Raw genomic sequence first — 13,938 nt, forward strand, 5'->3', positions numbered from 1 at the left:
ACAGTGGTAATGAAACAATTTTATTGAATCTTCCAGTAGAGACTTGATATTCATGGAATAAAACTGCGTTCAGATAGTAAGTAAGCAAGAACAGCACAAAAAAAGGGACAGAGACAAGAAGCCGCTTATGAAAGTGCAGATATGAAGGAACAACAGTATATATTTTCTTCCAAAAAAATACAAAAATGTTTACATTTTAACAGTGGATGGGATTTCACTATGAATAAAAAAACTGAGCGCAAGTTAATCAAAAATGAACTACTTTTTACAAAACAATATCACTAGTGCCATTTAGAACTTAGTCAACAAAAAAGGTTATTATTTTACTCTAAAAATGCCGAAAACGCATAGGCATCATGCGCATTTTTTCTCTTGCTTTTTTTTAAAGGTGTTTTATGAAAATCATGGCATTTCAGAAAAAAAACCTACAGAAAGGAGGACGTTCTCCCGTGCAGCACAGTGGTGCAGTGCACAATAGATGGGCTGTGTTTCTCCTGAAACTGTGTGCTACATAATGAGAAGATGAACTCAGAAACGGGAATTCTGATATAATAATTCACCCACATAAGAGTTCCGAACCTGTACGCACTTCTTTCAGCGTCAGATGTTTTTTTTTCATACAATAAAAGCATATTTCTGAAGGATCATGTGACACTGAAAACTTTAGTAATTACTGCTAAAAAATTTAGCATTGCCATCAATGGAATAAATTACATTTTTAAATGTATAAAAAATAAAAGCAGTTCCCAAAAATTGTAATAATATTTCTTTTTTTACTGGATTTTTGATCAAATACAATGCAGCCTTGGCTTATTTCAAAAACCTAAAAACTTTTATTTGGTGTTTGATAGAAGCATTCTTCAAAATATCTTTTGTGTTTTACAGAAGAAAAAAAGGCATACAGGAGGCGTACATTTTTGGGTGAGCGATCACTTGAATTATTTGTTTATATAGTCTAGCTTACCTTTACAAAGCTCATGCGGATGGTGCACATCTTGGTGAGTTCATAGACGGCTTCAAAACCGTGATTGACGGACTGTGCCAAGAGCTCGGCAAACTCCTGGTTGTTGAAGATCTTTAGGCTGCAGCGACTAGGAATCTTGCATACGGTGGTGGGGTGGAAACCATGGTGATAGTTGCAGTTGCGGCTTTGAACAAAGATACTGCTGTCGCTCAAACATTCCGCGTATACCTCTCCTCCCACATAGTACAAATGTACTCCTGCAAAATAGATGAAAAGGTGATTATGAGTTTACATTATGAATATTTAGCTTATTAACAGCACTTCGGTATCATGTTACTATCATATCAATTCATTGTCATATTTTAGTGCTATATAATTGTGCAATTCAACACACAATAGGCAGATACTGTTTTATATAGTGATCATTTCAGTCAAACCTTTTCCGATGTGGCGTCGAGTGTTCTCAATGGTCGAGTTGCGATTGACATTCGACAGCAGACCGAGGCAGAAACGGTTACGGTTGTTGGAGGGGTCGGTAAAGCCGTCCACCAGTACGCTGGTTGAGGAGGCCTGGAAAGCCTCTCCCACACGATTATTCAGCTCATAGTACACAATGGAGCACCAGTGTTTGGGTTCCGCATATGCCACAGGCTGAACATCTGCACAGATGGTTATGAACTCGTTGAGCACAAGCACACATACACATACTGTATTAAAGCAAAGTAGAATGGTGTGAAAATTATAATTTGTGACCATGGACCACAAAACCAGTCATAAGGGTTAATTTTTCGAAATCGAGATTTATACATAATATGAAAGCTGAATGAATAAGCTTTCCATTGATGTTTGGTTTGTTAGGATATGACCATATTTGGCCGAGATACAACTATTTGAAAATCTGGAATCTGAGGGTGCAAAAAAATCTAAATATTGAGAAAATCACCTTTAAATTTGTCCAAATGAAGTTCTTAGCAATGCATATTACTAATAAAAAATTTAGTTTTTATATATTTACAGCAGGAAATTTACAAAATATCTTCATGGAACATGATCTTTACTTAATATCCTAATGATTTTTGGCATAAAAGAAAAATCTATAATTTTGACCCATACAATGTATTTTTTGGCTATTGCTACACCCCAGCGACTTAAGACTGGTTTTGTGGTCCAGGGTCACATATAAGTAACTCTTAAAGGGATAGTTCACCCAAAAATTAAAATTCTGTCAGGTTCAGAAAGCTCTCAGCTTTTATCAAAAATATCTTAATTTGTGTTTCAAAGATGAACAAAGGTCTTACAGGTGTGGAATAACATGAGGATGAGTCATTTAAATTTTTGGGTGAACTATCGCTTTAAAATCACCAAGGCTGCATTCTTTTGGTCAAAAATGCAGTGAAAACAGTCATTATATTTTAAAATGTAATTTATTCCTGTGATGCAAAGCTGAATTTTTATCAGCCATTACTCCAGTCGTCAGTATCACTTGATTTTTAAGAAATTAGTCTAATATGCTGATTTGATGCTTAAAAACATTTATTAGTATCATTACTGAAAACAGTTGTGCTGCTTAATATTATTGTGGAAAACAGTTTTTCTGTTTTCCACAATAATAAGGGAAATCATTCCCTTTAAGTTCAAAAGAACAGTATTTATTTGAAATAGAAATATTTTTAACATTATAAAACCTTACTATCACGTTTGAACAATTGAATGCATCCTTGCGGAATACTTTTTTTTTTTAAAGTGTGTAAAAAAAAAAAAGCATTTTTAATATTAATATTTTATAACCTTTTAAAACAAGTTGGCAATTTCACAGGTTAACATACAGCATATTATTTTTATTTGTTTTTGACTGTGTTGACACAACCACCAAAACATTTTATTTTTGCTATTTTGGTATCTATTAATGCACCTTTAGTGCTGGATTGTGTCTTTGAATATGATTACGCAATATGATTAACAGATTTAGACTTGCATCTCATCTCTTACAGCAGAGGGCATATCGATTTTACTAGGGTATTTATATGAGGTCACTGTTGCTAGGCTATTAATGGTAACACTTTAGTAACGGGCTGCAGTGATTGGTTATTACCCTGCACTATTCAAGGGCCAACAAAATACAACCAAATCAGCATAATACAAGTGGGATAGCTGTCCGTATGAAATCGCACCCCAGTGCAAGCAAAGGTGTGAGTCCCATAAAACACCAGTCAATATGTTAATATGTCCTCTTTCTGATACCCACAGTTCATCTGTGACAACTGTGCAAATCCCAAAGAGAGGGTAATGTGTTTATCTATGGCATGTTTCTACCCAGCTTCCTCTGGTCTGTGACACTGGGCCACAGGTGTGTTTTGTCTACTCTTTTCCCATTAGCCTATCACAATAGAAATGAGTGCACCACAGGATGCAGCTTGAGTGCGCATCCCAACATTTTGACGGTACCACAACTTCCACAAATATTTCAACAGCTCGCCTGTTTCTGTGCACCCCTCGCCTCCTGTGCGTCACTACATACAAACTGTATATTTAATGTGCTGCATAATTGGAATTATTGATTCTGAAGTACAGGGCTGTTTTCATGCCATGAACACAAATGTGTGTGTTTTAAACATTGTGTTAAAACAATTTTTCCAAACACAGGATGCATAAGAAATAAAAATGGGAACGTAAAACCTGTAATTAACCCATGTTAAAGGTGTTTACAGAATTCAGGGCAGTAATGTATGCAGTGTTCATTCAAGCTTTTGCTATCATTGACTAACTGTAAATAATGCGGCATAACCAATACTAACTCACAGCCCAACAGTGCTGCAATAACGAATGGATAATACAAATAATTAACAACAAATTTCATTATCTAGTCTGGTCTCTGCGCTGTGCACTTTAACTTCCATCAGTCATGGACAAAATGCAGTCTATAGACAAAACACACTAAAAAAATAGCAGAGGGTGCATGAACCTAGTTGTCCTAAACATGAGAATGCTATTATATACTCTTTAAGCAAACGTGTGTACTCACATAGTTTACTGGCTTCAATTGACAGGTGTATTTGCTGTTTAATGCGTTTCAGACATGTTTTCCCAGCACACCACATTACATTTTATGGTTATATTGTCCTGACAGCAAGCGAGTCTCAGTTAAACTTTATAGACTTCACTGAGTGGAAGCACACACATGGGTTTCAAACAGACAGAACACAGCAGAGAACTAAAGCACAATAATTCTGACTAAATATTGTTGCTGGATCTTCAAATTAGTCAATGAATGGTATTTCTATGAAAGCAGTAACTGTAAAGTTATCATAACGCATTTAATTGGATACAAATGTAAAAACTATCTTACATTTACATGTCGAAACTGTGCACACTTTTGTAATATTTACATTTAAAACCTTTTTTGCACATGTATGGCACAGCCTGCATATGTATGTCCATTTAATTTATTTTCTTAACCTTCAATCTGAACATTGTTTGGAGGATAACAGTGAGCAGGATGTGGAACAAAATATGGAAAATTAATTCATCATTAATGTTACTGTTTACCGATATTCAAAGAACAACATTATTTTCTGATATTGTATAACTGTAACTTAATGCGATTTTATTACATACTTTGCTGCAAGATTAACCAGATTTAAAGAACAAAAAGTTAGACTGTCTGCAAATTTGTGTGTGAGAGTATGTTTGTGTTTGGACTTCCTGCACCTGCAGTGTGGGCAGGCAGCTGCTGATAGCTTAAAGCAGCCCATATCATGCTGTAAGGAACGGGCGATATCTTTGCCGGAGTGGCTGAAGCTTAGTGTGGTGTCTCATTTTGGTGTGGTTTTTATCATTTACCTGGATGGTTGTTGAGCTCCAATGTCAGGTTCTGACCTAGCAGGTTAGTGTCCATTGGCTGGGGACAGTCCTGTGTCATTGGCTCCTCTGGGGGCATATAAGCTGGTGGAGGGGTTTCTTTTGAAGCAACAACCCAAAAAAAAAAAACAGACAAAAGAGATGTTCATAAATAAAAAGATAAATATAAAATATAAATATACCTAAAATATTTTTTTTTTACATTCCCAGGTTTGAAAATCTGTAGTAAACTATAGCAGTGAAGATTTCTATAGAAGCACAGCAAGTCTTACTTTTTAAATTCATATTTGAAAAAAATAAAAAATCAATATTGTGTTTTCACTATTTTCCTAAAGAGGAAAAAAAGGGAGATTGATTCCAGCAGTCAGAAGTGAGAAAGATGTCCAATTTGCAGTCACTTCCTTAGAAGCAATAGAAACACCATGGCAGCAGTGTTGTTAACTAGTTTTGCCTTTTAAATTCCATGTTAATAATGACAAAGTATAGTGGTATAAATACAAATGAATTAAAAAAATATATATATTTCTGCTAATACTGCTAAATGTACAATGCCAGAGTCTGTGTAAAGGTTCCATAATATTACTATCTTTAATTAACAGTCTTTTACCATAAAAATACATTTTCTCTTCTTAAAAGGTACAATACCCAATAAGCAAACAATGTGTCTGCTGAATAAATAAATAAACGTCATATTTGATATTATCTGCAGTACCTTATAGTGTCATTTCAGTACCATATTACACATGAATATAGTAATCACACAAGTACAACTGTACCAAAATACAAGAGAATTGCTATTTATATTTTACAAATTTGAAATGTAAATGACTGTGAATTAAATGCATGGCATTTCGCCATGCTCTATGGTTTTGTCTCAAAACATGAACTGAAATCTCATAAGTACATAAATGTATAATTACATTTTGTTTTTCTGAAAGAAAGAAATTAATACTTTTATTCAGCAAGGATGCATTCAATTGATCATAAGTGACTATATAACTTCTATAATGTTGGAAAATAATATTTGAAATAAATGCTGTTCTTTTGAACTTTCTATTGATTAATCCTGAAAGAATGTAACATTGTTTCCACAAAAATGTTATTAAATATTATTTGATTTTTGAAGGAACATATGACACTGAAGACTGCAGTAATGGCTGCTGAAAATTCCGCCTTGCGTCACAGAAATAAAGTACATGTTAAAATACAATAAATACAATAACAAAGTTGTAACTGTCAAACTCATAAAAATATTTTATAATATTACTTTTTGTTGCATTTTTGATCAAATAAATGCAGCTTTGGTGTGTGAATAAGACACTTCTGTAAAAAAAAACACTAAAAATCATACTAATCTTGACTGTTACTGTAAAGACAGTGAAAATAATAGCATAAGCGCAGTTCACCTGGCATTTGAAAAGGGCTGCCTGGGTCCGAGCTGGATGGTGAATGGGGCAAGGTGGCTGTACTGCCTGTGCCGCTGTTGGGCGAGCTGGGGTAGCTGTTGGTCGGGGAGTTCGGGGTGAAGGGAAGGGCGTTCGCTGGCTGCTGTTGAAAGGATTCAGGGAAGGTGGCGTTCTGAGGCATAGGGGGTTCCGTCTGGTGGAGTGGGTTACGGAAGCGTGGCAGCATAGAGAGTTTCGCATTGAACTCGCTGTTTCGTGGCACCAGCACAGGTGGCAGCACTGAAGGAAGAGAGAAGAAATATCAAAAACAATCAGAATGATAGGTGACACGAGAATCCATCAGACTTTGACAAATGAATGAGATATGAATTAAAGTATGGCCATATACACCTTGTGACCACCAAATCAGAGCATATTTGACAAGCTACAGTACACCATCATCACTGAGAATAAGAAAATCTTACAAGACGTATACTAACAAAAAAATATATAATCTAGGTAAGCGGCATACCTGCAGTAGTGGCCAAACTTTCTTTTGTATATATAGACCTTTTCCTGAGTAAACGATGAGTGCCGCTATTATGAATTCTAACTCCTGATTGAATGCTCTTCTATTCCGGTCTCCATAGGAACCCATTCAAATAGTGCCCATCTGTTTTTAATGTAGCTAACGTCGGCAGCTTTGTGTCATCTACACACTCATTATACTTTGAGGAGTGAGGCACTGACTAATGACGGTCATTGCGACACTGTAAAGTGATGACGCTATGGAGCCATGTGCATTTTTTAAATATTTTAATAGGTTTAACATTGGATTATCAGCTCGGAATATACACTAATTTGACTAGAAACACTGGAGACCGGAAATGCAAAGCATCCTTCCAGTTAAGAGTCAGGCGTGACTTCCGCGTTCAGGAAAAACATCTATATAGTTGATATAGACGCACAAGAACGAATGAAATCCTGAAAATTCCTCATTATTCATTATTGATTGAATTCATTATTGTAGACTCGCCATAGTGATTTGAAGAATACTGGCAAAATAAAAAAATTTATAAAATAAAATTGCCCACCGAGAACCAAATATATATCAAAGAAACAATAAAATAGCAGTTTACCCAAATGTGACTATTCTGTCATCATTTACTCACCCTCATGTTGTTACAAACCTCTATGACTTTACAAAAAGGTGTTTTGAAGAATGTTTCAACTGTTTGTGTCCATACAATGAAAGATCCATCATTGTATGGTCAGAAAACGGTGAGATATTTTTTTTAAATATCTTCAATGATTCACAGAAGAAAAAAATGCATAAAGATTTGGAACAACATGAGGGTGAGTAAATGATTACAGAATATTAATGTTTTGGGTATACTATGCCTTTAATAATTTATGATTATCGTATATCTTTAGTATTGTTTTGTCGTCCACTATTTTCAGTATTTTTGTAAAATATACAAATTCCCTATCTCATCCAAGAAACATATTCACAGTTGTCACACACGCCTGTACTCTCTAAAAATAGTAGAGCAATAAAATGTGGTAACTGGTGCTTCCGCCTTTGTTGCCCACATACCTTTTTATTTATAGTTTTAGACTGTCAAGACATTTGCAGTGAGATTGAGAATATGTATTTCAGTGATATAGCAATGAGTATTGTTAGAAAATGGATGTGGAGAGCGTACTGCCGTTCTGGAGGTGGGGGAAGACAGGTGTCCAGACATACACAGGCCTGCACTACACAAGCGTGTGCAAGGCGGGCAATCAGTCTTTCCTGCTATTGTCTGTGTGGGTGACAGGAGTTCCTGTAAAACTCTTCCTCTATACAGCCATATGTTTCAGCCTCCACACACACATACACACAAAAGTGTACACAGACCCTGAACAAAGCCCTCATTCTGCCCCCGCCTGGAATTTCCTGCTCCTGCTCTCATAATGTGCACACACACACACACATACTGTGGACAGCTGTTTCTGTGTTGTCAGCTGACCCTCATCTTCTGCTTAGCCAACAAAAAGGGGGCTGTGCGTTTGAAGTCCATTCTTTTACCATAAGCAGAGGCAAAGAAAATGTTCTTGTTTCCCATTAAGACACACACAAACACATAGAGCACAGAAGGTTTCAAGACTCCACAGTTTTCTCTCAAGCGGTATCTGGATCAAACAAACGAGAAAAGCACCTGGCAGAGGCCAGAGAGAGATATGGAAGGGGAAGGACAGAAAAAGAAAGAGACCATCTGCAAGAATCATGGGAAGGGAAAACTCAGGAACATGCATGAAAAAAGGTACATATGGGCTATATAATCCATATGGGATTCACTGACAGAGGAAGAGAAATTAATAAATAAAAACTGCACATTATTTTCATACAAGATGATATCATATTACTTTTTTAAACAAAACATTCAAATGGACAGAATCTCCTTGCTTTAAAAACAAAACAACGTCCAGTTCAGTGATATTTACAGGATCCAACACCTTTTAGCCAATGAATATCCATGACTTTTCCAGCTGTTTATGACTTCTGAAAACAATTTTTTACAAACATTTCATAGAGATTTAAATCACAAGGAACAAATTATAGTGGATGAAATATATGACTTTAACATTTTAGTAATTTCAATGACATTTACAGATCATGGCATTTAAAAAATCTTTGATATTTCCAGGTTTTCTATGACAGTGGGAACCCTGTGTATAGATTGTGAATGAATGGGCCTATGTGTTTTTGAACAAATCTATAAAGAGAAAAATCATTCTTGTTTCTTTCCATGCATCATAATTTCTGTTCACAGGAGTCTTGCCCTTTTGAAGCACATGACTGTTTATGAGCACAAGCCAACATCATTTGAGTGATGATTGTGAAGCAGCAATTCATCAGTTTGACCTACTGAACCAATACAATCCTTCTTAGAAGGAGTCTGCATTTTCACAAAATGGAAGAGATTAATAGAAATTATAGATCTGCTTTTGTCATTTGTGGGAAAACAGCTGATGATGCTAAAACACTCTTTCTAGAGTCTCAAAGTAGATTCTGTGGAAATACAAACGTTAATTATAAGAATAATAAAGCGAAGATCAAACCAAGAACAATAACTATAAATATATTGCCCACAGCAACAGATGATAATATTCCCTTTACTACGAGAAAGCGAAGTCGGGTGGATGCTGGTAGGCATAGTCATTGTATTTGTCGTCCATCAGCTTGGTTTGAAAATGATTCCAAAGGTACTGTTGTTATGTGTTGTTATAGCTATAGTCCTGGTGTGGACTTCCCTATTCTCATAGAATTTGAATGATTATTAAAACTTTATAGTCATATAGTTATCTTCTTCGGTGTGAATGGGCCTTAAGACTTGTGTCAGTAGACTGTTTTTAAAATATTAATGATGGGAATGATTCATCCGAATGAATCAATCCGAATGAACAGATTCAAAAGATTCAAATCACTGGGATGAATCAATGAATCCCAACCACTAGTACAATGAATTAATCAGCTTCTATTATGTAGTAGGACTGTGCGATTAATCGAAATTGAATCGAAATCGCGATTTGAGACGTAGCGATTTCCTAATCGCAAAGCTTGCGATGTGGATGCGATATTACTCCGTTCTAGAGCATATGCATGACTGCCAGCCTTGAGTTGCAATCGCATATCAAAAGCTCCCGTATCGGTCAATCAGCTTCTATTATGTAGTAGGACTGTGCGATTAATCGAAATTGAATCGAAATCGCGATTTGAGACGTAGCGATTTCCTAATCACAAAGCCTGCGATGTGGATGCGATATTACTCCGTTCTAGAGCATATGCATGACTGCCAGCCTTGAGTTGCAATCTTACTTGCCCTGGGCAAAAGTGAGCGCACCTCCGTTCTCCTCAATCAGCACCGCTCTAGCCAACTGCGTAAACACCCACCATTTAATACTTTAATAATTGACTTAAGAAATACAGTTCTTCATTTATAAAAAATAAACATATTTTCTGTGAAATTAAGTTAATTCTGTATAAGTAGTTATACCATTATAATCTTGCCTGCTGAAGAAAAAAAAACAATAGAACCCCTCCCAAAACACAATAACAAATGTAATGGATTTCAGAGTTATAATGGGAACTGTATTGGTTTTAATGTAAACTATAATGCTGACTAGTATTTGATGGATTCTATTGGTGGGATGTAATCTGGCAGATGGCAACCAATGGAACAACAGTAGAAAAAAATACTTAAAATGAATAAATCCCAAAACAATTGGAATAATGCCCAAAACAAAAAGGAATTTTGTAATGGTTTAATGGAAACTATAAGAATTTCTGTGATGGTTTCTATTGTTTTTTTCAGCAGGGTAATGATACCCATACTTGTGCTGCACATTATTGACAATATTGAGCTGAAGCTTGACTTTGCAAATTTTAAATCGCAAATCAAATCGCAATCGCAATATCTGTCAAAAAAAATCGCAATTTGATATTTTCCCCCAAATCGCATAGCCCTATTATGTAGTGCTTATGAACAACCGGCTCAAATATATTTAGTCACTGACCTGGACTGTCCACCCTCTTGTAATGGTAGGGATTGATGCACACATCTTTCTGCTTAGATCCAAAAGGGAATTCGCAACACTCCAGGGCCTTGAGCTCATGGTGTGATTGCAGGTCGGGCCAACGCCATACACGGCAGTAGATGACGTGAGGCAGCCCTTTCCGGTGTGACACCTGGAGCCTTCCGTCCAGCGAGCGGGGGATAGTGACACAGTTGCTTGGCTGACCGGGGCAGCTGAGTGCCCTCTCCAGCTCCTCCATAGCACCCTTCTTCTTCTTCAGCTTCTTGACCAGAGCATCCACCGCCTTCTCTGCCCACTTCTCTTCTTCGTCGCCTTGCTTCCAGCCCAGCAGTCGCTTGACCGCGGGGCTGGTGAAGGAGAAGAGTGAGGTGACGTTCATAGTGGCGCCACGTGCGCCCCAGCCAAAGCTGTCACAGTTACTCCGTAGGATTCAGCCACACAGGAACAAGGAACTTCTGCTCTGCCTCCTCCAAGAGAATCAAAAACTCAACCACAGCGACACATGGACAGGGGTAATTACTGAAAGCTGTGCTGTTCCAGAGCTAGGTCAGACTGTCAAGTGCACCTGCAAAGAGACAGACAACTCAGTCAGACATTTATACTTTGGGATCAGTTTAAGGGGCTGTTTACACGACAACGTTTTTAGCCAAAAACGAGAAACTTTTTATGCGTTTTGCCTGTTCACTTACACAACAATGCCGTTTTGTGGACTGAAAACACATATTTTTGAAAACGGGTTTCAAAGTGCAAGTTTTTTTTAAAAGGCCACCATTATCGTTTCCGTGTAAACACCCAAGACGGGAATACTTGAAAACGGTGATGTCATGCGCGTGCGTAGTACGTGTCGATTTTAAAGGCAAGCACAAACAAACATATACAACAATGGCGGAGTACATGGTACTGTTGTTGCTGCTCAAGAGTTTGTTAATGCTTCTTCAGCAAAGTGTGGATTTACTTCACCAATATTACAACCAACAGCAGAGATGAATCATATACAACATATAATCGTCACTTCCCTACAGTTACTATTCACTAACAAGGTGTCAGCGCCAACTACTGGCCTGGCATACATAATACAGCGTTTTTGGCCGTTTTTGCATCCACCGCCTTCTCTGCCCACTTCTCTTCTTCGTCGCCTTGCTTCCAGCCCAGCAGTCGCTTGACCGCGGGGCTGGTGAAGGAGAAGAGTGAGGGGACGTTCATAGTGGCGCCACGTGCGCCCCAGCCAAAGCTGTCACAGTTACTCCGTAGGATTCAGCCACACAGGAACAAGGAACTTCTGCTCTGCCTCCTCCAAGAGAATCAAAAACTCAACCACAGCGACACATGGACAGGGGTAATTACTGAAAGCTGTGCTGTTCCAGAGCTAGGTCAGACTGTCAAGTGCACCTGCAAAGAGACAGACAACTCAGTCAGACATTTATACTTTGGGATCAGTTTAAGGGGCTGTTTACACGACAACGTTTTTAGCCAAAAACGAGAAACTTTTTATGCGTTTTGCCTGTTCACTTACACAACAATGCCGTTTTGTGGACTGAAAACACATATTTTTGAAAACGGGTTTCAAAGTGCAAGTTTTTTTTAAAAGGCCACCATTATCGTTTCCGTGTAAACACCCAAGACGGGAATACTTGAAAACGGTGATGTCATGCGCGTGCGTAGTACGTGTCGATTTTAAAGGCAAGCACAAACAAACATATACAACAATGGCGGAGTACATGGTACTGTTGTTGCTGCTCAAGAGTTTGTTAATGCTTCTTCAGCAAAGTGTGGATTTACTTCACCAATATTACAACCAACAGCAGAGATGAATCATATACAACATATAATCGTCACTTCCCTACAGTTACTATTCACTAACAAGGTGTCAGCGCCAACTACTGGCCTGGCATACATAATACAGCGTTTTTGGCCGTTTTCGCGGATATGTGTTAATGCGAATCGTTTTGACTACATCGTTGTCGTGTAAATGTAGCCTAAGAGATTCCAGCACTGACACTAAAGGCTGGAATACACTACATGACTTTTGCCTAGATTTATGGCCTGATTTGGAGTGTGCACAAGTCACTGGTAGTTAATCATATGATGGGCACAGATTTTTTTTTTGGCTTCAGAATATTATTGTAACAGTTCCAAAATTTCAGTTGTCGGAACCAATACCAATAAATTTTTCTGCTCTCTGTACAAATTAGGGTACCATCGCAAAAACCAGTGCAACTATCTTATTTTAATATATGTTTTATTTATTTAACTATTTGAAAATAAAAATATTAAATATATATTGTTCATTATTAATGCTATTAGTACATAAATATGTTAAAACAGCATGTAGCCTTCAAATATTATTCAATTATGTAAACATCGCATTAAAAATATTAAATGTCAAATTAAAAAGATCAATGAGCAAAATAATGCACCCCATTAAATTGTTTATTCAATGCAATGTAATAATGACAATCTATAAAAAAGTGCATAACATCTAAACTAACATATATAAATAAAATATGATTTAATAAATTGCATAAACAATTATGAACAAAACAGCATCATGTACATGCAGCTTAATACAAAAAGCCAAAGCGCTGATCACACAGATTGCATTTAATTCACAACACACAAACATGTTAAAATGAGTGCTGTGCCTGCCTGTGTTTAAGAATTCACATTTAAAATAAAATTCACTTTTGAATGCAAAAACGGTGCATTCAAATTTTAGGTGTGTGTCTGGGAGCCTTATCAGTGGCGCAAGAGACGCTTATGATAGTGTAAGTATCATTGTTGTATTTTATTGTATTTGTTAGCCTATCAATTTGGAACCCACAAGATGCGCAGCTGCTGCGGTTTTCATTCAAAATATTAGAGAAATATAGAAGCTCAATGTGGAGAAAATCTTGGTTAGGTTAAAACCGAAACCAAGCCATTCACACAGAACTAATATTCAGAAACATTCTGCGCATTTTCGAGACGGACAACTATGACTGTTGCACTCGTGTCTCAAAAAAGAGATGTATAGAAAGCCATGTAAAGTTATAAGAGGTTCAACTTTTGTCTCAGGAATTTGTGGGAGGTTTTAATTCCATTCCACTGCGTCCCTGATGTCACAACTTATTGGCTGTCTGCTTGTCATTCATAGAATGCCCCTATATCGTT

General features: G+C 37.0%; 1 protein-coding gene across 1 annotated transcript; it reads right to left on the reverse strand.

The window, feature by feature from the left end:
• Nucleotides 1-955: 955 nt before the first annotated feature.
• Nucleotides 956-11,349, reverse strand: smad1 (SMAD family member 1). The gene is made up of 5 exons (XM_016233767.1): nucleotides 10,768-11,349; nucleotides 6,229-6,507; nucleotides 4,805-4,921; nucleotides 1,402-1,623; nucleotides 956-1,221 (listed from the first exon to the last, which is right to left on the reverse strand). Exons 1-5 carry the CDS (start codon nucleotides 11,165-11,167, stop codon nucleotides 956-958), a joined length of 1,284 nt encoding a protein of 427 aa, XP_016089253.1. The 5' UTR covers nucleotides 11,168-11,349.
• Nucleotides 11,350-13,938: the final 2,589 nt, after the last annotated feature.

This window comes from Sinocyclocheilus grahami, unplaced genomic scaffold, assembly GCF_001515645.1.
Source record: "Sinocyclocheilus grahami isolate Dianchi unplaced genomic scaffold, SAMN03320097.WGS_v1.1 scaffold17.1, whole genome shotgun sequence".
NCBI classification, from domain to species: domain Eukaryota; kingdom Metazoa; phylum Chordata; class Actinopteri; order Cypriniformes; family Cyprinidae; genus Sinocyclocheilus; species Sinocyclocheilus grahami.